The sequence below is a fragment of the Grampus griseus genome (assembly GCF_964374135.1).
Source record: "Grampus griseus genome assembly, chromosome: 11".
NCBI lineage: Eukaryota > Metazoa > Chordata > Mammalia > Artiodactyla > Delphinidae > Grampus > Grampus griseus.
Window position 1 is genome coordinate 76,543,330 of NC_139005.1, and position 24,704 is coordinate 76,568,033.

At 49.4% G+C, this 24,704-nt stretch overlaps 1 protein-coding gene across 1 annotated transcript in view; it reads left to right on the forward strand.

Annotated features, from left to right (window-relative positions):
- Positions 1–7,683: 7,683 nt before the first annotated feature.
- Positions 7,684–24,704, forward strand: part of PLXNC1 (plexin C1) — a gene marked incomplete at its 3' end in the record, with an annotated part of 139,682 nt that continues 122,661 nt past the window's right edge. The window contains exon 1 of the mRNA XM_082667025.1: positions 7,684–8,757. Within this exon, the coding sequence (XP_082523151.1) occupies positions 7,699–8,757 (1,059 nt within the window). The 5' untranslated portion in view covers positions 7,684–7,698. The remainder of the gene's footprint in view (positions 8,758–24,704) is intronic.

The window sequence follows — 24,704 nt, forward strand, 5'->3', positions numbered from 1 at the left end:
GGAACCTAGGCCTGACTAAGGCTACCACTAGCCTTATAAAGTCTTTGTGCAGAGAAAAGGCATCTCTTCCTTGGGGCACACCCAACCCCACGCCAGGGTCCAGGGCTTGATGAGCAGAAGGCAGGCCAGATTTCAGTTCCTCTTGTCCCCTGGGCCGGAAGCCCTTGTACAGGTCTCACCCTTTGCGGTGGCCCACTCTGCAGCCCAAGCACTGAGTCATTATACTGGGCTTCCCAAGGGGCTGGGGTGGCTAGAGGTAATACCACCAAGGAAGGAAGAGGTGGGCACATAAAGTGATTCTGAGAGCTGGGATTGCAAACCTCACCTACTCCACGGTTGGGCATGCGAGAACTCAGGTCCATGAGTTCTGGGTTCCAGTGGGTGGGCTTCCAGTGGTCCTGCATCCACAAGGGGGCCTTGATTCAGCCCACTTCTGCTAAGTGGCCTCAGAACAGCTCCGTCTCCAGTTCTCAGTAAGCAAGAAATCCAATTTGCTGGGATCACATACCTATCCTATCGCCAATACCCAACCCCCAACCCCCAATCAAAGAGACTGAGAAAAGTATCTTTGACTATTTTGACAATGAATGTAAGTGTGCCTCTCCTCACAATTAAAGCTGAATGTTCCAAATTGCAGCTTTTGTGGTGGGGAAAGAAAAGGCCTCTGACAGTGTAAATATTTAATCACCATTAAGAATGTCCAATAAAGGAGGGAAGTCTGGTTTCAGATTGGCTGGTTCAGATGATTAAAGCACAGAAGTCATAGCAGGGTAAAAATAAAGTACCCTCTAAAAAAGTACCAGCCTGGGCTTCCCTGGTGGCGCAGTGGTTGAGAGTCGGCCTGCCGATGCAGGGGACACGGGTTCACGCCCCGGTCCGGGAAGATCCCGCATGCCGCAGAGCGGCTGGGCCCGTGAGCAGTGGCCACTGAGCCTGCGCATCCGGAGCCTGTGCTCCGCAACGGGAGAGGCCACAACAGTGAGAGGCCCACGTACTGCAAAAAAAAAAAAAAAAAAGTACTGGCCTTAGAACTCATGATGGTTTCTATTTCTACTCCATAGAACACTGTGTGGGTCACCTGTCCTTGAGCCATGAAGGAACCAAGAATATCTGATTTATCTTTAAATATTAGTGGGGGTGGGGTGGGGTGAGGTCTGGAGATGAGGAAGGATGGCAGTCTCTTAATAATCCTGTTTTGGGAATCATGAATAAAAATGGAATTTCTAGACTGTATGGAAGGGACTGCTGAAGTTCAGACTTAAGGAGAAATGTCTAAAAAGGAAAAAGCAGTATGTTCAGTTTCGTGTCTTATTTGAAAATAGACTTCAAGTGTTCAGCAGTGTTTTAGAGATCAGAACCACCGCTGCCCCCCACCACCTCTTGAACCCTTAGCCCTCAGGAGTTCTCAGTTTACTTTTAAGGTAAAGCTTTTAGTTTTATGATTTAGCTGGAAAAATTATATAATCCCACTCAGTCAGGTTGCCATTTGTTTGTATTACCAGGTTGAACTAGCATAGGACAGCCTGTGCAAAAGGAAGAGAAATGGAGTTTTTCCAAATCCAGATTTGGGGGAGCCAACACTTGGAAAGAAAGACCAGGAGTTCTATTGTGCCTAGCAGTGTTTCATGCATTCTATCAGTGGAGAGACAGAAAGCACAGATCTAAATAGCCTTCTAGGTCACTTCTCCATCCACGCTTGGAGGGAGGCTGGTGCATCGGTTAAGGTTCTGGCAGAAAACAGGTGACACGGGCAAATGGGTTCGTTAATGAAGAGATGGTGGCAGAGGTATGGATGGGATGAAGAGAAACCTCCAAGGGCTGGCAACAGGGGAGGTGTTGGTTCCCACAGGCCTGAGGAGTAGGGTGAGGGATGGTGATAACCCAGAGAAGGCTGGGACTGTAGCTGTGGCTGTAGGATAGGGCTGCCCAGAGGATCTGCAGCCTTTGAGAGGGACACAGCCAAGGCCAATGGACAGATCACTGGGAGAATAAATATCTGGATGTTACCCTAGCCACCCACCCCTGCATTTCCTGCTGGGGCCTCGCATTGGCTGAACCCAACCGGCAGCCAGAAAGCGAGGGAGATGTCCAGGAATGTCAAACTTGTGGGTATAGAGCAGGATGGAGAAGCGTGGGGTCTGTAGAGGTAAATGGAGAATATCCAGCACAAATGGGGAAGAACAAACAAATAGGGAGGATTAGAGAAGGGGCAGAGGGCGAGGTAAATGCTCAGCCTTCCACTGCATTTGCGCTTGGGATCTGTGCATGATGCTGTTTGGATGTCCATACTCCCAGCGCCTTCCCCACGGCGGATGACGAGTGGGGTTGCCCTCATCACGGGCACCACACGCTGAGCTTCCCAACAGCAACAACCCAGGCCCAGAGCTGATGCCAGTTGCTTCTCGTCCACATTGGTGGAAATATTTTCTAGGGAGCGGCAAGGCCATAAAAATGAGAAGGGGGCGCCAGCTTGGTGGCCAGCAGCAGACCACTCACGGCCAAGTCCAGCGACTTTATTGTCAGCTCAAGCATCTCCCTGTCAGAATCTCAAAGAAACAGAAATATGGGTGACTGTGATGTTATCTGCGTGTTTATCTTATCTTCTGCTATTTGTTTCAAGAATTCAAGTTCTTATTAATATGAGAGCCTGGTTTCTGGCAGCTCTCCTCTTTGAATGGGTTTATGCCAAGCTGCCAGTTATCAAAGGATTCAGGGCCTAGAATTACGCTGACGGGGAGCCTCAGAGCTGTGATGGCAGAACAGAGACATGGGAAAAGACACTGTATTAAAGAGGGATCGGCGTTTCGTGTCTAGTCCATGATGCCCTTTTGGCTCCGTATTTCAAAAGAGCAGCAAGAAAAACATGAGCAGGGATAGACCTGAACCTTGTGAAAATCAGAGACAAGCTGGTGACCAAGAGACTGCTCAGCAAGTTACAGAGGTCCCCCAAACCCGGAGAAATAATTTACAGATGACTGTGCGCTCCATGCAGGGTGAACTCCAGTCGGTCTGGAAAAAACACGGTGATGGCTGATGATCTAGCGTATTTTGCTTTCAGCTGTTAATGGTCTCAGACTCTTAACCACTGATGGTTTTGGTGAATGTTTTGGAGAAAGGGATCAAGAGAAACTTCATGGCACTGAGTATATTACATGAGAAGGGGGGTACTAGGTGGCAGGGTGATGTCCTGGACACCACTGTCTCTTAAAAACATCTGACCTTTTACATCCTTTCCATAGGCAATAGTTCATCTATCCCTAAAGCTGAGTGAAGGCCCTTTTTTAGCTTAAAGGGAGTCATTGGATCTTGAGTAAAGAATTGTTACTTTGCACAATTGTATGTCTGCTGGTGAATGACCATGAGGACAACATGATGTCCAAAGGGCAACTGTAATGTTGGGAGTGAACCCAAATTCCACCTACTGAAGGAACACCACTGAGCCTTCACCTCTTTAACCAAAGGCACGGGCACCATCACTGAGGTTAAGGGTGATCAGCAATTGTCTGGGGCCATGTTGGGTGGGCAGGGAAGACGAGGCACCGTGTTCCTTCAGCCACATCTTAACTGTGCCTTTGACTGACTTTCCATGTCGATTGAAGTGTATTCACCTCGTCTCTCAGCATCAATTCAAACTTATTAAACGGCTCTTCATCTTATCTGCTTTCAGCCATCTACTCATCAGCAGACTAGAAAGGAGCCTGGCTCATTTCTTTTTCCTGTCAGTCACAAAGGGGGCTAGAGGCTCTGATAAAGTCCTCGATGTGGAAGACCACATAGACTTAGCAAAGCTGTGGAGAAGGGAGTGGCCTGTCTTAAGTCCTAGACGGACAGCACTGGAACTATTCAACCCACTGGGTGGTGTTTCCCAGATGCCTCCCAGGGGGTTGTAGCTACATAAATAAGGTATAAAGAGAATTCATTGGCCGCCAGAACTAATATTCTTGGTGACTTTTCATCTCTGCTGGCCCAGTCATCCCTACAGACCACTGTCAGAATTTTTTACGTCAGAAATTAAACTGAAGCACCAATGATAGCCATCTTACGACTGTGACCAACTGCCTGCCGACCGGTTCTTAATGTCCTGAGCCTCAGCAGGAAACCACGGAATCTATAAAGTCCTGTCCGGCAGAAATGAGTCTGGATGTGGATGGTTTGGTTAACCCGGATTGCCTTTGGTGCCTAAGGGAGTTGATATTTTCTCATTATGAAGACTTTCCCATCTAGTGAACGCTACAAATAAAAACTGCTCCGAATCAGTCTGAACTGCCTGTTTCCGTGGTAGCAGGCCTCTGTCTGGAGGATAAATCTGCACCATCTTCCTTTTTTTGGGTCTCAGCCAGTTGTGTTACAAGGAGTTCTGAATGTACGATACGTGACACCCAACAGGATGGGCTCCATAGTTGGAGAGGGGAGTGTTGTCACCGATGGGATTTGCACCCTTGGCCAGACAGCGGTGTCCAAGAGAAAGGGATCAAAAACATACGGAATCCACATGCCTGAATATTTATTTTGGTTGTTCGTGTTTCCCACCGTTTTCAAATGTGAACTTGTGTCCTGAAGGTGGAGCTTTAGTACACAGGAAAATTGGAATGGGGCAAACATGTTTGTACAAAACAGGGTAGAATCAGCAAAGAACACAATAATATGCTTCCTAGTCTTCTGTATTTTTCATGCCAAAAAGTAGGCACAGATTCTGATTTCTTTCACCATAGGAGCCTGCATACAATTAAATGGGAGAGAAAAGAAGCCTGCTCTCAGGAGCGGGGCTTATGCCCAGTAGAATGGCAGGAAGCTGTAGCCACCAAAGCCACTTATGCTTCTTGCTGGTAGTATTTTTTGAGATGTTGTTTCTTTTTCAAAACGAGGCAGGAATGAATTGAGTAGTGATCAAAATGCCGCACCACAGAGTATGTTTAATCCAAATAGCTCCCAAGATGGTCGGCTCCTGATTGTACCAACTCTACGGGACTTAGAGAAATGACTTGGTTACCAGTGAAGTCAAACTATCTCCAGAATGGAATTGAACTGTTGCTTCTCAGCACATAACAACACTGCCACAGCCGGCTCATGACAGCAGTGAAGCTCATTGTGTTTCTTCATCATTCACGGGGAACACTGTCAAAATACTGGCACGTACATCCCCTACTATGCTGTGAAGGGTTCTATGAGCTTCTGCAGATGCTTCTGAGATTTCTGGCAGTGCAGAAATTCTTAAAACATTTCAGGTGGGTAGGGAATGGGGGGAGTAAGGCCTGATTATTCTGGAGCAGAGAGCATCTGATTAGCCTTGCCTAAGATCTCCTGATTCACATCCACCTGGTAGCTCTAGGCCTTCCCCTTCCTCTCTCCTCACGGGTACCCCACCCGCTCTCACTGTAGCAGAAGGAGGCACCTGACACTCGTGGGAAAGCATTTGCTGCCTCCCGGCAGGCAAGATAATGTTATCCAACTTCAAACAAGGAAATGATGAATGGAAAGATGACCACTCTGAATTCAGAATATGAGCGCTACTGCTGGAATGATGAGTCTTTAACTGCACGTCTAGGGCCGAAGCCCCAGTTCCTCTTCTGCTCCTTGCTTCACCTCACCCTCCTCTCCTCAAGCCTTCCAGACCTCCTTCTCCTGCCTTATCCCTCAGCACTGGGGAGAACTTGGAGCCCTGCTGTAGAAGTTTCAAACCTGCAACAGCTGCTCCTTCAGGAGCATGTGGAGGAAGCCCACGCACCCCGCCCCACCCCCAAACAGATTCTACCTAGAGCTGGGAAACTGGGAGGGGAAGGAAGAAAGGGGTGGCGACCAATTAACCTCCCTAGGGGCTCTGGCCTGGAAATAGCCTGAGATGGGACAGAGATCCTTTCTCAGGGGTGCATAGGGTCCTCGGGGTCCCCCTGCTGCACCCCCTGGATCACCCGCTAGACGGTAAGGGTGCTGGTGGTGCTATCAGCTGCCTCAGGACGCTGGGAGGTATTGTGCATCCTCTGGGGCCCCTTTCTGAGAAATCATGAACCTACCCCCAGGTGTGCAATGATTCAGATATTCACTCTGCTGCAGAAATTCTTGGTGGTTTGGGGGGCAACCCAGCTGGCACTTGCCCCCTGGGTGAGTTGGTGAGACCTCAGAGTGTCCAAAGGAAAGAGGTGGGAAAGGAGGAGACAGAGGGAGAGCCTCTAGGGAAATAAGGGTACTTGGCTCTGAGATTAGAAGGCTGGGCTGGCGAGGTAGGTTGGAATATTTAACTTGGGGAACTTTTCTGTCTCACCTGCTAAGAATGATCTCCAGGTAGTACTGTTAAGATCACAGGTGGAACTGTGGCTAGAGGGGGTGGTGTAAGCCCTCCTGGAGCTAGATGGAATTCGAATCTCAGTTCCGTTGTTTGCCATCAGTAGGACCCCGGTAAGCTCTGTAACCTTTCCGTGATCATTCTCCTCTCTATTAAATGGAGGTGATAATAACAGTCACTAATTAATAGGGTTGTTACGGGTATTAAACGAGTCTTAATCCACGTAGTGAATTTAGAGCAGGGCCCGGCAAGCAGTAAGTGCTCAATGAATATTAGCCATGATCATTCAGGTTAGATGATGAGTAGAACTTTCAAAGTGCTAGGCTTGAAAGCCTGGGACTCCGTTGCCAAGGGAGATTGGAGAACCTTTTCAAATATGGGAGCTCTGGCCCCAGGGATTGTCCAGACCAGAATCTTGGCGCCTGCCTTTCCTCCACCCCATTCCTCTGACCCGGGGAAACCCATCCCCTGTCACAGGGGCGCCTTGGTCCCTTGAGCCTCCGGCTCGCCACCGTCTCCCGCGCTCCTCCCCAGGGCCTCCCTCCCGCCGCTCCACACCTGTCAGCCGCCCTCGCAGCCTTCCAGTGGCCCGAGATCCGGGCCTCAGCTGCAACCCTTCGGGGTCCTGGGTCCCAGTTCCCCGAGCCTTGCGTATCCCCCCGCCCCCCGCCCCGCTGCTCTCGTAAACAAAACCCGAACGTTGGAACAGCCCCGCAGGCGGACAGGCGCAGGAGCCAGCTCGGTGCACTGTTAGCGCGCCCCGGGAGCCCCGGGCGAGCCAAAGGGCGATGGTGGCGGCCGCGGCGGCAGCGGCAGGCGGCTCAGCTTTGTTATGAATAGATGAAAGAGGCCACCTACACAGTAACCCAAATTACGAGACCTCCCTCCTCCCTATCTCACCGAATCAAGAGGGGAGGGAGATGGGCGTGGAGGGAGGGAGGGCGGGCGGCTAGGAGGCGGAGGGCGGAGGGCGGAGGAGGAAGAGGATGAGGAAGGGGGCTAGTTGCATCCCACTTTCACAATGGGAAAGTGAAACGCACAAGCGCACCGAACCTCTCCAGCCCTCCCCGCTTTCCTCGCTCCCCTCCGCCCGTCCCCTCCCTTCCCCTCCGCGCCTCCCCTCGAGCGCCAGCGCTGCACAGAGAGGAACTCTCCGGAGAAGGAGGGCGAGGAGGAAGCGGCACCGGAGCGCGCAGGGCTTGCCGCCGCCGCCGCCGCCGCCGCTGCTGCACAGGCTGCCGGAACGAGCCCGCCGCGCGCCGCCCTCCCCGCTCTCCTTCCCGGGCGAGCTGCTGGGATGGGGCGGCCGCAGGAGCCCGAGCGCGCGCAGGAGCCGCCGCCGCCCGCGTCTCAGTCGCCGCGCGCCTGAGCCGCCGTCGCCGCCGCGCGCCCTGCCCGGGGGCGGCCCCCCCAACCCCATGGAGGTCTCCCGGAGGAAGGCACCGCCGCGCCCCCAGCGCCCCGCCGCGCCTCTGCCCTTGCTTGCCTATCTGCTGGCGTTCGCGGCGCCCGGCCGGGGCGCGGACGAGCCCGTGTGGCGGTCGGAGCAAGCCATCGGAGCCATCGCCGTGAGCCGGGAGGACGGCGTGTTCGTGGCGAGCGGCAGCTGCCTGGACCAGCTGGACTACAGCCTGGAGCACAGGCTCTCGCGCCTATACCGGGACCAAGCGGGCAACTGCACGGAGCCCGTCTCGCTGACGCCCCCCGCGCGGCCCCGGCCGGGGAGCAGCTTCAGCAAGCTGCTGCTGCCCTACCGCGAGGGGGCGGCCGGCCTCGGGGGGCTGCTGCTCACCGGCTGGACCTTCGACCGGGGCGCCTGCGAGGTGCGACCCCTGGGTAATCTGAGCCGCAGCTCCCTGCGCAACGGCACCGAGGTGGTGTCGTGTCACCCGCAGGGCTCGACGGCCGGCGTGGTGTACCTCGCGGGCGACACGAACAGCTGGTACCTGGCGGTGGCCGCCACCTACGTGCTGCCCGAGCCCGAGACGGCAAGCCGCTGCAACCCTGCGGCGTCCGACCGCGAAACGGCCATCGCGCTCAAGGACACGGAGGGGCGCAGCCTGGCCACGAAGGAGACGGGACGCCTCAAGCTGCGCGAGGGCGGGGGTAGCCTGCACTTCGTGGACGCCTTTCTCTGGAACGGCAGCGTCTACTTCCCCTACTACCCCTACAACTACACGAGCGGCGCCGCCACCGGCTGGCCCAGTATGGCGCGCATCGCGAAGAGCTCCGAGGTCCTGTTCCAGGGCCAGGCAGCCCTCGACTGCGGCCACGGCCACCCCGACGGCCGCCGCCTGCTGCTCTCCTCCAGCCTGGTGGAGGCCCTGGACGTTTGGGCGGGCGTGTTCAGCGCGGCCACCGGAGGGGACCAGGAGAGGCGCTCCCCCGCCACCACGGCACTCTGCCTCTTCAGGATGAGGGAGATACAGGCGCGCACCAAGACCTGCAGCTGGGACTTCGAGGCTGAGTACCACTGCGTAAGTCCTAACCCCGTGACGCTGCGGGGAGCGCTCCTGCTGCGGAGCCGCCGGCGAGGCAGAGCCGGAGGGAGAGGGTTGACCTTTACCAGGTCCCGGATTTACACAGCCCGACGGCCGTTGTCTTACGGTCTCCGAGACCTCGGGCTACTCTAAAGCACGGCCAGAGGTCCCCGAGGGAGTGTAAGAAGGGAGGTGGCGAGGGTAGGAGTTAGGCTCAAAACTCTGGTGGCTGCATCCCATTGCCATCCTTCTCTGTCCAAACATGGGCGCTTGTTTGGGTCTGAGCCTCGCCGCGCCGCTCCCCCGCCCTTCCCTAATCTCTTCCCCAGGTGTGTGGTCTTAGCGGGCGTGTGGCTTTGAGCCTTGCCCTCAACGGCGTTACCAAACACAGTGCCCTAGGCAGAGAAGCCCCAGAACCTAAAGGACTTGCCACACCCCAGTCTTTGTGCCCCCCATCTTCCCCCCACCAACCCCGTAACACGTGTGATGTGGTCTGAGGAGTTGGTAGCCTGTTCGACATGGGTCAGCGCTAGCCTGGAACAGAGGCTCAGGCTTGCGGGAACACAACCCTCAGCGTGACCCCGTGCAAGGGGGCGGGGCTGTGGCTCCGCTGAGCGTGAGCTGTGATCTCCAGCTGGGGGGAGAAGCTGAGCAGGCTGGAGGTGGCTTTGTGGGTAAAAAGCCTCGCCCTAGAGGGGAGAGCAAGAGAAGGTGTTAGGGTACTTCAGGCAGTTTCTGGGCTCCAGATTGCCTGACTAGATCGCGCGGCTCAGAGGCACCACCCTCCCAGGCAAACGGCAGAGGTTTCCCCTGGGTTCCCAGGGCAGCCACAGCTTGACTCTTGAGATTGGCATTTCTTTGACTGGAAAATAAAGCGGCGGTTCAAGAGGATTCAGTTGATGGGGATTATGGAGCCATTGTGCAGTTCTCCGTGGCCGTCTTCCTTCCAAGGCTGCTGGCACGTCAAGTCCGCATATGGCTCCTGAGAGGGGAGCCTGCTGAGCGCCTCCTTTATAACTGGACGGAAATCAGAGAGCAGAAATGAACGGCTACAGGTGTTGCCATTGTTTTGATATGAAATGCGTCAGAGAGGAAGGCGAGAAGTCTCCACTTGGAAAAACGTGTTGTGTTGGTACATTTGTTGTGTAAGCATAGAGGGGACGTTGGCTGTAAGGTATATTAATAAGTGTATGGAAAGACACTCCCATCCCCAGCCACGCAGAGCACATCTTACCAAATATTAGCCCTGTTACCCAGAAGGAAAAAACAGGTCTCTTGCAAGGCCCCTTAGAATGGTCATTTGCTTCTTCCTCCTTGCCCACTACCTGTGTACTGGGGCACACGCATAATGCCTTCATTTAGTTACTGCTATAATTATTTTAAAGCATAAATAACACATAATGCTCCCTAAATGACTCCGTCTTGCTATACAAGTATAATTTAACATTTAATATCTGTCTTTGTGAGAGCCTTATTATGTAACAGTTCAAGTTTGGCAAAAATCATCACCTTCGACCTCTCCGTTGAAAGACTTGAAAGTAACCCCTACATATTACTTGGTGTCGAGCTTTAGGCACACTTGGTCTCCGGGGTTAATGACAAGACAGCTCGGAGGCCCCCAGCAGGTGATAACAGTGGAAGTCCAAGCTTTGCCATCTGACAGCTGTGTAGATGTGTGGAGCCAAAACATTTCTCTTTACCGCCTTTCTCTACCCACTGGGGCCTGGAGGACTTAGTTCCCTTCCAAACCCAGTAGGCACCCTGAATGCACTCACTCAGAAGCCACATTTTGGCTTGATCAGGTGTTCCTGCTTGCGCTGGGACGAGGGGAAGGGAAAGTCAGAGAGCTGTTGATCCATCTTCGCGGGGAGCTTCTGGGAGGTAGCTGCCCCTTGGAAATCAAGCAAGGGATAAACACTTGCGGCCAAAAATCTGGAATTGGAAAAAGAAATAATTAAGGTAGGTCCCTCCACAGCACGCCTTGCTGCTGCTGTTTATGGAGAGCTCCCAGCGTGCTCAGAGCTGCGGATTCTGAAAGACGGGGTCTCTACCCCCTGAGCTTGTCATCCGAGTTAAATAATATACTCCGGTTCAAACAATAGCTTGTCACAGCTGCACAGGTAGGAGCTTGGAGTTTTGCAATGATTCTTTAAGTAAATTCCTTTCTGCTCTTATGAATTAAAAAGCCTTAGTGGGATTGAATTTCAGGAGAGGTTTTGAATGAAAAAAAAAAAAGGCGGTCGTTTTGATGAAAACGCTGACAATTTTCTAATCTATTAAATAGGCAGGTAAGAGACTTCCACAAATATTTGTGCTCTGTGCTGGGTGCCACTGATTCTGCCATTGAAAGGACGGTAGCAGGTGGCAGCCCCGTTTAATGGGGCTATGGGATCAGTGTGCCCCTGGTTGTCACTCAGAACAATGATGTCATTGGGTTGCATTTGTTCTGTGTTTTATTTTCAGGTTTTCAGTGTGTTTTGGAAAAGGCATGCTGAATTACAGGTGCCTAAGATAGACAAAACTTGAAACACTCCAGAGGGAGCCTCAGTAGATTCTAACAGTGGTTCCTCCAGAGCAGACACAGTCATTTTAACGGTAATCCTCAGGCAGCAAAGCACCAGGGGCTAGATTTGCTTGCCTCCTCCCGCTACCCCTGGATGACTCGCTCTTATTTTCCATCTTCAGTCAACCATGGGTAGGAAAGTGACAGGAGTGACTGGGTTGTGTTTTCTCATTTCTTGGTTCTCTCCTTATCTCTTGTCGGCTGATTTGCTGGCCCTCAGCTTCTCCCGCTAAAGATTAATTTACAAGATGCTTGTGCAATGAGTGTGTCCTCAGCCGTTCACACGTTGGGCCGTGACTTTGTCTGTCTTGCCTCCAACTTTGAATCTCCTTTCACAACTATCGCGGGAGAGCTTCAGCCTGTGAACGTGCCCAGGCCGCCGAATTCTGTAGACACTCTCTAATAATCCGGCACTTCCTCATACATTACTTCTTTTGAGGCCCTCATCAAGTCTAAGGTTGATTCTCTGAGGAACATTCTCATTTACCTGATGAGGAAGCTGATCACTTAAGCAACTTGCTCAAGAGAGCAAAGGAAGCGTCAGAGCCTCCAGCGTAAACCCAGGTCTCACAATATCTACTTCTGTATTCTTTCCACCACTTTGGTGCTTCAGACTTTCCCTTCAAAGTCCCCTAATTAGAGGCAGTAACCAACCTCCCCTAGGCTATGGGGCTGAGGCTGGAGGGTGCCCCTTGAAGTGTGTTTTAAAACTTAAGGTGATTTTTTTTTTCATTCTATTCCATAACATATCTATGTGCTTGGGTTAACATAAAAAGTGAATGTTTCAAATGATGTACAAGTTAACTTCCTCTTGTTTCTGAACTCCTGTTACCCTTGGCATATGGTAGAAAAGTGTGTACACTTTTCAGTTTTGAAGTCTGATTGTTCCAGATTGTTTGGCCACCATAGTTGGGTCCTGGGGTTGCTTGTGGTTTAAACGTGGTGGTCACCCCCTCTATAGTTACTGAGGGTGGCATGTTTCCTACTGTGTTGGCCAACAGGACTGACTCTTCTAGTTCATTCTACCACTTGTGGAGGGACACACCTGCTTCCTCCACACTCACATAATTCCAAAGCCTGACATAATTTAACTGTCATGCAGACAACCACAAAACACTCACATGCTCTCCAGCAGACAGTAACCCAAGACACTTCTAGCTACTGCATGCAGAAGTGATGTCCCAGGGCCACTCAGCAGTGACCCCTATTGACCTCAAAATCCACAGCCTTCCTGCAATGTTTATTTCTTCTTTAGTTTCTGTTATGATCCTGTCTAGCCACTTTGCAGTCTACGGACTAGATGGTGAATTTTACCCCCATACACACATGTGATATGCAAGGGAGATTTAAGAAGCCCAACAACCACTTAGAGGGAAAAGCCATCATAGCTCCTACTGCTGGATGACTGTTATGGCCAGGCTTTGTGCTAAGCACTTCACATGCCTTATTTTTGGTTGATTCTCATAATCACCCTATGGGGCAAGGATTGTAGTTTATGTTTATGATTTTATGATGAGGAATTGAGGCCTGGAGAGCTTTGGTTGGTTTCCACAACTGATACATGGTAGAGGATTGAGGACCTGGGCCTGTAACACACAGCCGTGGACAGTCCAGCCTCACAGACATTGGGTTCTGGTGTCAATCCTGTCCTACATGGAGCCTGCTAGGCCCTTGCAACTGCTCTGGGATCAGCTGTTTGCTGGGCATAAGACAATAGAACAGAGAATCCTTGAGTGCCAACGGGGTTTCTGGGTCTGCATGTTTGAGCACTTGAAATTCAGACTTTGGGAGGGTTGTAGTTCCTCAGTGGTCAATTTCTAGGTAGTGCTGGCACCTTTTGTATTCAGGCTTATAAACGACCTCAGAGAGACTTACAGGACCTTAAAGGAGGGCTCCCAGCTTTTGTTCTCAGACAGAAGAACTAGCTCATAAACTAAATCCAGAAATCTCAACCTGTTAAGTCTGGGTTACAGGCGCTCTTGTCTTTATTAGCAGCCACAGTTAAAATACAAGCCCCAGAAGGTCAGGAACCTTGTAACGTTTTGTTCTCTGTTGAACCCAGAGTACCTAGCATAGCACCTTAGGAAATACTTGTTGAATTAGTAAACGGGGGATCATGTTGGGGATGCTATCTGTGGTTGGCAGCCACACTTTCCTGAACCTGGCCACCTCATACTCCCTTAACCATTGTCTTTTTCTTGGTGTCTGATGTGTTGGGGCCTCTTTCTTCCCTAGTCCGAGCCTAACTGGCATCCTCCACTCCTCTGAAATCCCCATTCATTGGGCTCACCAGGCTTCTGGTCCTGCCAATCTGGGAGTTACCTTTGACCATAGAAACCCAGCATGGTTGCCACTTTTGTGGTATAATTTAATTGCGTGATCGTGCTTTTCAGCGGACAAGAGGAGAGGGCTCTGTGGTGTAGGGCACAAAGCCCCTCAAGAACTTGTAGGGTTCTCAAGCGTAGTCTCTGGACCAGCAGCATTCAGCATCACCTGGGAACTTACTAGAAATACAAACTCTTGGGCCCCAATCAGAAACTCAGAGTAGGGTGTGGGACTGGCGGTCTGTGGTTTAACAAGCTCTCCAGGTGATTCTAACATACATTCAGCTTTTAGAACCACAGCTGTAAGGTATCAGTTTCCCTTGTCGTCCACCTGAGGCACCTGGGATAAGAATTTGTGCCACTGTTTTCATTGCAGCTTTACTTAGGGTCATCTAAAGTAACCAGCTAATTCCACTACCCTTATATTCCTTATCCTCTTCTAATTGCCCAAAGGAAATACCTAGAAAAACTTCTGAAGTCTTAACTGTTTTTGAGTTTAGAGTCGGAGTCTCAAGAATCTATAGGTCATAGTTAAATTAGCTCCTTCACCCTTTCGGACAGCAGTCTATTTGCATTTCATTCCAGGATGTGGGGTGCGGGGGGAGATGTCTAGAGCCTTCTACTGTGCTGTACACCACACCAAAATTCTCTTGAAGGATCTGGTCTTTACGAAGATCAATTCTGATACCAGTTTCAATCCTAACTAGGCACGGTTGGTTGCGTGAAACAAAGATCTACATAAGCAAGCTCAAACAAGGGGATGGGGCATTTAGTGGATGGAAACAGGTGGGATTACATGGAGATCTAGGAGGAGAAGCAGTACTGTGCAGTGGTTGCCTGCACAGACTCTGGAGCCAGGTCGACTGGGACCACAGCTGCCACTTCCCAGTTGTGTGAACTTGGGCAGACTAACCTTTCTGTGCTTGTTTCTTCATCTAGAAGTAGGGGTCCTATTTGTTTCATAGGATTTGTGTCTGGATTGATGAGTTAATATGTATGAACGCTACCTGACCTATAGTAACTGCTGTGTATGTATTTACTATCATGACTATCATGACTATTTAGGAGTGCTAGGATGGGGCTGATACAGAGCGGGAAGGGGGTCTGGACTCCCGGCAGCAGAAAGGGGTGTAACAGCAGGAAGTGTGATGGGTGCTCATTCTAAGGTTTCATCGTCAACGTGACTTAGCGTGGCTGCTTCCCTCAGTCCTGCTACGTAGTGACCACCTCGGCTTCCTCACACATCTGCCCCTCACCCCCTCCACCTGAATGTGCCTCAGCCTTACCCGATCCCCCCACTCTGCCTTTCAATAGCATTTAACCCTCTGCATTGGCTACCAACTGGCAACAGCTTTCTCTGTTATTTAGTTCAAATGACCAGGAAAGAGAGAGAATGGGGTCCAGCCCATCCTTTCACTCCAGATTATGAGCCCTCGTTCAGGGTAGGGATTCATTGCCCTTGGGGCAGGTACTGACCCCAGGTGCAGTCAGAAGAAGGAAGCCCATCATGCAGTGGTCCCCAGTAGGTGTGTGGGCGGGCTGCCTTGGAATGGGAAGGTGGAAGAGCCACACCGTGATCGCCATGTTGACTACAGCAGCATGGAATCATGTCTACCTCCCTTCAGGCTTCTCCGTGGCCTACCTCTGTCTTCCTTGAATGTGTGGTGGCACATAGCTGATGATCACTGAGGGCTGCTCAGAGAACAACCGAAGTCCGCTGGGGCACAGTCTGTAGGCATCCTGGGCCTAACTTGTTTGTGGGAGCAGGGCACGGTAGTGGGAAGATTTTTTTTTTAATCAATTGCGCGCATAGTTTTTCTTAGCATTTTCATCAAGATAGAAAATTAATACTAATTTATATACTATCACAAAACCAAATAGAAGTGTGACTTAAGTTTTACTGTTTCTGTAGTTGATGGGTTTGACTGTCTAATCAATAGTTACACGTGGTGTCTCCTCAGAGGAGTTACGAGGGGGATTTGACCCCAGCAGTCCCCACCCCACCTCTCTGGCCAATGTTCTTATCGCAGAAGTCGGCAAACTTTTTCTGTAAAGGTCAGATCGTCAATATTGTGGGCTTTGCAGGCCACATACGGTCTCGGTTGCCATTGCTCAACTCTGCCACTGAAGTGTGAAAGCAACCCTAGGCAACATATAAATGAACAAGCACGGGGATGTTCCAGTAAAACTTTATGGACACAGAAATCTGAATTTCATGTATAGTTTTCACTTGTCATAAAATATTATTCTTTTGATTTTTTTCAACCATCTAAAAATGTAAAAACGATTAGCTTGGCAGGGGGTCGTTCAGAAAAACAGGCAGCAGGCTAGATTTGGTCCACAGCGGGTGGTTTACCGACGCCTGCTGTAACAGAAGGGGTGAGAGTAAAACAAACCTTCACGTTGCCCTAAGACATCGTGAGAGATTTAGCAAAAAGGTGGTGCAGAAACCCCAAGAAGGAGTGTCACACTCAGCGTGGGAGGACCTGGGAGGCTTCAGAGAGGTGATGCTGGAGCTGTGGCTTAAAGCCAAGTAGAAGAGGCAAGAAAGGGAGTTCCAGAGACAGGGCACAGCTTGTGCACAAGAGGGAAGTTGAATAAGCTTGTGAACCGCAGGTAGCTCGCCCTGGCTGGGGAGTGTCCAGAAATGAGCAGGCAGGGCCAGATGGCAAAGGGCTTAATAAGACTGGCCAAGATGGCTGGATTTTATCCTGATGGTCAGTTGTTTTCAGACTTTCTAAACCTGGGCTTTAAATCTTAAACCAGAGGCTCAGTATGAGAAAAAGGCTAATAAATCATCATTGACCTGCTGTTCTGGGTGAGGCCGTTGCCAAGTGCCGGGGCTCAGGGTGAAGCAGGGGTGGGGAGGTTCCCAGAATCCTGCAGCTCGCCCTCCCCCCACCCCCTGCCTGTCCCTGTGGCATCTCAGAGGAACTTCTGGGACTCTGCTGAGCAGGGTGTGAAAGCCATGGCCCATGGCTGATGGAGGACAGCAGCAGGGCTCTAGGCAGACATGATCTGATTGTGTTCTAGAGAGATCACTCAGAAGAATGGATGAGGCAAGATGAGAGGCAAAACCGCTGATTAGAAGGACCAACAAATACTTCTTGAGTTCCTACTATGTGCCAAGCACTGTGAGGAAATATTTGTACCAACGATCAACAGAGTAGACAATAAACATGCAGCAGATAAAGAGGTTATTTTTATATTAAAATGATAGCTAGCACTCCTAGAGCACTCACTTCATACCAAGTATTGTCCTAAGTCAGCCCTTTACCAATATGAACTCGTTTAATCCTCACCACGACTTTATGAGATGGGTAATGTCATTACTTCCACTTTACAGATGAGAGAATTAAGGCCCCGGCTGAGATGGGGGCCCTGAGAGAAATAACAGGACGTAAGAGAGCTGTGTTAGTTGAGGTGTTGGGGAAAGTTCTCTTTAAGGAGGTTGTGCTGCCACCAGGAAGATGAGAAGGGATAGCTGTACACGTCCCCAAGGGGAACTGAGGAGCAGTGCAGGGCCTCGAAAGGGGAAATGACTTGGTCATTCTGAAGAAGCAAAGGCTAGTGTGGTCGAGTTAGGGAGGTGGAGAGGGGAGAGTGTCGGGGAAAGAGGTTGGGGAAGGAAACGGCAGCGGATCCTGTAGTCCTGGTGGGCAGTGGGAAGGAGCTTGTATTTTTTTCTGAAAGCTTAGAAGAGCCTTTGAAGGGAAGCGACACCACTGGATTTGAATTCCTAAATAAATGGCTGCCCTTTGGGGCACGAATGAGAGATTGGCCCCAGCAGAGGCAGGGGGCTCTCGAAGTAGTCCAGGTGAGAAATAACGTTGCCTTGGTCTAGAGCAGTGGCCGCAAGGAACGTGGAGAGAAAGAGATGGATTGCGTGGGCTGCAGTAATCCAAGTGAGCGTGTTGGAGACCTGAACTGAGGTGGTGGCAGTGCAGGTGGAGAGGAGGGGTTCAATGAAATAGCTTCTTAAGGTGTAGAATTGAGAGGTGTTGGTGACCAATTAGTTTAATTTTCGTCGAGTTTTAGATATCTTTGGGACCCCCCAGAAAGGGCCATTAAGCAAGTGGTTGGCCAGGAACTGAGGAATTGGGGATCCGCTCTGTCAGCCTCTATGGAGTGCCAGCTGTGGGCCAGGCTCTGTGTTGGGCTCAACACGGTGCCATTGGGGCTGTAAGTGCCTTGAGGGGAGTGGCCAGGGGCGTCTCATCAGTGTTTCCCAGGCATCCAGAATGCCGTCTACTGCACGGTGGGCCCTCAGTAAGTATTTGTTGAACTGGAAGGAAGGTGCTCTCCATCTAGTGGAGAAGATGTGGTTACGGCTCGGCGAGATAAGAGCATCCAAGAGGAGCCCAAGCCCCGGGAGCTGTGTTTATAGGAGGAATAAAAGCCAGGGAGCCTAAAGAGAGGGGAGTTTCCCTGTGACTCCCTCACCAATGAGGCCAGATTCCTGGTCTTTCCCTCCAGCCTGGTCTTAGAAGAGTCTACTCGAGAAGGATATTCTCTAACACATCAACTGTTCCTAATTATTCTGCACTGACGTCCTTCTGAGGTTCCTTTGCCATCAGCGAGCAATCTTAGAAATTGGATTCCACATGCTGGTCCTTGCTCCTCTGAGGCATCAGGAGGGCTAGGTGGCCCAGAGCAGCTGGTAGTTATAGGTGTCACCCAGTCTCAGTCTCCTGGGCTTAGCAACATCTCTGTGCCCCTCCCTCCCGTGGAGCCCTTGTGCTGTGGACCTCTGGGGAAGCCTGTAGATCCCTCCTCAGAGCAGTGGTTTTAAACACATAAAATAAAAAGAGAGAGTTGCAAAATGAACCAATTATATTGATCTACAGATATATCAAAATGTTTTTTCCAATTTGAAATAGAGTAATATATCTTAGCACATTTAAATAGCAAGACCTAGCAGCGGTAACTACCATCATTTCAAAGTAGCGATAAGCACAAACGATATTTTGAGATACCTGCAACAACTATAAAATGATATGAAAATATCTGATTTCTTTTGATGACAAAGTCACAGGTTCAGTTAATATGACTCTGGTCTGCATTCATAATTAAATGAAATGCTGAATTTCAGTCAGAGTTTGCTAAAATAGGATTTTTTTCTCATCTGGTTTCATGGATTCCCGGAATTCTTTGCAGGAACTGTGGATGTCAGTGCGGTCCCCACTCGAAGCACTCAGTCCGTTACTGTGTGTGTCAGAAAACCAATGACAAGATGCTGCATTTTGTTTCAAAACTCATTTGATTGGCTTAGTTTGACAATAGGGAGTTCAGTCCCACCTGGATTTTTACAGGTCAGGCACTTGGCCAAGAGCCAAGTGCTCCATAAATGGACTGGATGGAGCAGGTGGGTGGGAGGAGAAGCCTCAGAAAGGTTAAGTGACTGCTTAGAGACAGCTCATAAGTAATAGAGCTTGAACTTGAACCCACATTTTTCTTTACCCTAAATCTCTTGTTCTTTCTACTCTTCCATGCTACCACTTTGTTATTCAGTATTTCTATTTTAAGGAGTTAGCCAAATGCAACAGTTCACAAGTTATGCTGTTCTAATCATGGGACAAGAACAGTGCTATTATTCTTCACTTTGGTTAGAGGATACGAAAATACCTAAAGTATTTTGTTTACTTAGAGCCTCATTTTAAGTACACTGAGTCTATAGACTGTCTATAGATGGAGATGGCAAAAGACCTAGGGACTGTCTTTTGCAAACTGTCAGTGAACTATGGATGTGAAATTTAGAGAAGGCCAAGCTACATGGCAGCAGATGTGGGGTAGTTTAGTATTGTTCCCCAAGGCAGAACCAAGGCCCAGTGCTTGCAAGGGACAAATTTTGTAATGAACTTTTGTAGAACTTTGTAATGATTAGACCTATTTAGCAATGTACGAGGGTTGCCTGGTGAGATATTGACTGAAAGCATTCAAATACTGATCCGTGTATTCGTTCATTCATTCAATAAATGTTTATTGACAGCTAACAACATGCCAGATGCTGAGGTATATGCTGCAGAGTGTAGAGTAAGATAAACTATTGTAGAGCTTAGAGTCTACCGGGAGACAGACATTAAATAAAAAAATTTAAAGCAATGTAATTATAATTATTTTCAAGGAAACAAATGGAATATTATGATTCAGAATAACTACTGGCATAGGGATAGGATGATCTATAGTCATGTGTCCATGAGGAGGTGACATTGAACTTGAAACCTGAAAGAGTTAAAAAAAAAAAAGCCTACAAGGTGTGAAGAGAGGGGAGGTAGCAGAAGTAGCATATGCAAAGGCCCTGAGGCAGAAAGATGGGAACATGTTAAAGAGTCTGAAAGAAAGACACTGTGGGAGCTGAAGCAGAGTGAAGGAAAAGAGTGACAAGGGATGAATTTGAAGAAGTAGGCAGGGACCAGATCAGATAGGACCTGGGGAAGCATTTGGGTTTAATTCTAAGTGTGATAGAAAGCCGTTGAAGACTTTTAGTCAAAGAAGTAACGTGGCCTACTTTATACGTTAAAGAATCACTCTGGCTACTGGATGGAGAACAGATTGTAGGTTGAAAGAGAGAAACCAGGAGGCTCTTGCTGTAGATCAGGAGTGAGATGATGGGGGCTTGGACTGGGTGGAAACCATGGAGATGGAGAAGATAGATGTAAGATTGCTGGGAAATTCAGCTGAGATTTTTCAGGTATTGGGTGTGGGGACTGATGGAAAGAGAGGAGCTGAGGGTGGATCTTGGTACCATTCACCATGATGGGGAAGATAGGGAGGGAGAGAGTTGGAGGGAAGAAATGTCTAGATAATCAATTTCTAGCAACTCTGAAATCTTGGGAGAGATTCCACAGTTTCTCAAAGAAGATGATGCCATTTATTTAGAGGGTATTTAGCAGTGCGAGAGAGGGAGGTTTTGCAGAAGTCAAAATGATGGTGGGGGGGCACTACTGGTATCCTTGGGCAGGTGTTAGGGATGCTAAAAGTCCTGCATCATGGAGGACAGCCCCCATAGTGAAGAAATATCCCATCTAGAATGCCAGTAGCTTCCTCATGGAAGAACATGGTTGAACGGTGTCTCTTCCAACTCTAAGAATCTAGGAGAATGCATTTTTTTACACTATCAGCAATTCATATATTTTTGTGAATTGTTCGAGTCAGGTTGTCTTTTTGTAGGTAATTGACTGAAAGTAGCCACATGGAAGGGATGGAGATTTAGATGGGGGATGGAGTGTAAAGCAGGAAAAAGGAAGGATAGATCTTGGAGAGTGGGACTTTGGCAGTAGGAAGGCCTGGGAGGTTGGAGGACACTGGGGCCTTGGAGGGAGGGAAGCAGGTGGAAGAGCCCGTGGGAGGATGTGAAATACAGACCTCACCACTTTGCATGTTCCCCGTGGCTCAGCGGCACGCCCCCCATGCTTGCCTGGTATAGAGGCTGCCCAGGTATGTCCCTAAACTTCCCTTCTTTATTCCTCCTGCACACTTTGAACTTTTCCTTTGGATCATTTGAGTCCCCAAGGTTAATTCTTCCTTCAGATCATCAGATGCCATAAAGTTAGAACCCGATCAGTGTGGTATACTCTAGAAGAATAAGGAAAAGCGACAGGCGCCTTAACGGCCAAGAAAATCACTATCTACCTTGGGTGAATAGTTGTTCTTTCCATTCTCTAGCTTGATACAGATAGTTTTCCAATTATTTCCACACACATGATTTCATTTGGGCCTCACAACAGTGCTAATAGACAGGGCGTGTGTATTATTGGGTCCATTTTACAGATTCGGTTATTGATGTTCAGGGACTTGCCCAAATCAAGCAGCCTGTCAGGGACGGAGCAGGGCCAGATCTTGGGCATAGGACTCCTGCTGAGGTTTCCTAACTGCAAGTAGGCCCCTGGGTAAGTAATGATGAAGAAACTGCTTCCCTTAAGTGTACGCCAAAGAGGAATAGACTACAAAATTAACTGCCCGAGAGGCTTTTTATCGATGTGTAAGAAGTTCCAGTTGGTATTTGCCCTGCCCCATAAAGAAAACCCAAAATGAGGGAGTCCTTTCATCACCTTGGGCGATCAAAGACTTGACTTTTGCTGTCTCCCCAACACTTGAGGGGCCACTTTTGTGCACATTTCCTCCAGCTGTTCCCATAATAGCTGCAGCGTGGCTGTGAGCGGCTCTGTGTGATCCTTGCTGAGTCAGGCCATCTTCCGCGTGGTAGGGGCGGGGCCCCGTGGTACTCAAATCCAGAGCGTGCCATTCACACCCTAGAGTTCATGGCTGGTGCCCCCTGGAATTGGGCAGTGCACGCTGGCGGGTGTTTATGGTCAATGAAAGATTTATGAAGGAGCTACAAGGAGGTCAAGCTGTTTCCCTTGTGATGTGCCCAGTATTCCCTGAATACTCTCTCTCTCACACACACACACACCCAGCACTCACCCCTTCCCAGTAGCCTTGGTTCCGCTTTGGTGTGTCAAGCCCAAGGCTCTCTCTTTTTTAGCCCAAACATCATTTGAGACAAGGTAGCTTTTTCCTCAAACTGAAAAAAGTTTCCCTCTGAGAGCGGGCTCAAGTGTAGGCGGGACGTGTGGTTAGACACGGCAGGCAGGAGACACAGAGTGACAACTCTGAGGGAACCAAGAAAGCCCAAAGGGGAGACAAGGTTTAGAGCTAAATCAAGATCGGATTTTGTCGCGAAATGCAGAACTGGCAAAGGCATCATTACAAGGCATTAACCTTGTTACACACAGAAGAACAAGCAGAGGCCGGAATTCAGAAATAAATTACACGTAATAAACTAGACAGAATAGGCTGAGAGCAACATTAGTGATTATGCCCTAAAGGGAGAGAAGGGCACGATAGAAAATAGGCCAAAAAAAAAAAGAGTGAAAATAATCTCTGGACACAGGGGGCCGACTGCACTATTTTCTCCCTTTTTCTACTTGGCTCCCCAGGTATTAATTTCACTTGTGTGAGCAGGTTTCTCTGGAGCCTGTCTTTCTTTTGTTTGCATTTGCTGAAATGAGCAAAAGGAAGCCATTCAGAGGGTTCCTTTTTCCATTCACAGGGACCTGTCCATTTCTGTGTGTTTCCAGCACAAAAGAAGCCATTTCCATTCAGCCAGAGCAGCCCTTCGAGTTTACTTGAGGTCCAAGCCCGCTCTTTCCTATTTTCTTCCAGGCTCGCTGTTGTAATTGGCTACACAATCCTGACTGCGGCCAGGATCCTCCAGGGTGAGAGGAACAAGCGCTTGGCCGGTTCCTGGTCCTTTGTAGCTGAGGAAAAGCTAGAGTCTAGTGCCATGTCCCCAGCCATGACTCTCATTTCTTACACAGGGACTTGCTTTGCGTTGCAGGCAATTAGCAGTGGCTTAAACCATAACATCATTGTTAGTAAAAAGTTTAAAGCTTGGAAGTCTGAGCTCAGTGGTGTCCTCAGGAGCTGAGGGTCTTTTGTCCTTCCCTTGCACCAATCTGTTGGTCTTCATCCTCCATCTTGAATGTCATGGAAGCAAAAATGGCTGTCACCACTCTGCACGGGGAGCCTCACATCACAGATTCCGAAGGGAGGAAGTGAGGGAAGAGGGGCAAATGAGTTCTCCTCAAGAGCCTCCTCTTATCAAGGAGGAAGCTTATTCCCAGAAGCTCCTCCAGTGGATTTCTTGCATCTCACAGACCCAAACTGGGCCACATGGCCACCCCTAGCTCTAAGGGGTAGGAAAGCAAGTACCAGGCAACGGGGAATGGGATTACTGTGTGGCTTAGACTAATCGTGGTTTCCCGGGCTTGGGTTTATTGCTACCTGAACAAAATTAGGGTTTTGTGGCCAAGGAGGAGGTGGGCATAACTGCCACAGGGGTGGCATCAACCGTTTGTGTTTTTAAATAAGGTCATGATCGCACACATGGACTGTGTGTTACTCTGTGCCAGACGCTGTTCTTCTAAGCTTTACCTGGGCTTGTGTCTTAACTCATTCAGTCCTCATGATGAGTCTATGACATCAGTGCTGCTGTCGTCACTTCCATTGCATAGAGGAGGAAACTGAGTCACAGAGAAGCTAAATAATGTGCGCAGAATTAGTTAGAACGTGACAGAGCCAGGACCGAAAGCCTGGAGGTCCAGCTCACTACCCTATGCTATCCTTATTGAGTCGGAGTGTTATAAAATATTCCAAGCAGCACACAGTAAGTGCAAGTTACTACTAATAATAGCAGCTAGCATGTATCAACATGTTATTATTACTGCCATCATTATTATCTCTCCCTCATAACTACCCTACCGATCAGACACCATTGGCCTTATTCACAGCTGAGAAGGCCAATCCCAGCAGGTTCAATAAATTGCCCACATCACCCAGGGGATGAGAACCAAGCTTGAATGCAAACCTAACTTCTCTGACCCCTAGTCCCAGGTGGTTTGTTCTATGCCACCAGCTCTCAAATTCGGGAACATTGATTTCATGGCCCTACTACTAACCCATGCTATTGATCCAGGACTTAATTTGGAAAACTTCAATTACTGAGAAACAGTCAGAAGCCAGGGAAGGATGCTAGAGAGGATGGGACAGTAATTTAGAAGCAATTTTCTCCTTGTTCTTTTTCGGCTTTTGAGCCACTTCTGGGATTTTTTGGAGTCAGTCTTTCACAAACAGAATATCTCATCCCACCTTAGCCAAGGCTAACTGTGATGTCACAGTTCTTAGCTAATCTAAATAGCTACAGTTATTAAGCACCTACTGTATACCAGACGTGGGAGGACACTATCCCATTTGGTCCTTGTGGATGGATAATCAACAGTCCACAGTCATTACTCTGTCTGGGTCGTGGGATGAGGGAAAACGGAGTCCTCCAGCCAAGGATAGTGGTGTTAGAACATTCCAGATGCCCGGGCAGAGGTGACGTCCAGTTCTCTGAGTTAAGCACTTCTGAGATGCTCAAATATTTAATAAAAAGAAGAGGCGTGGTCAGCCGAGTTTAAGTTTGAACAATTCTGGTTTTATTTTAAAGCAAGATGTGTGGTGTGGGTTTATTTTTTTTTTTTTACATCTAAAGGTCACCAACTTTTCTTTTTTTC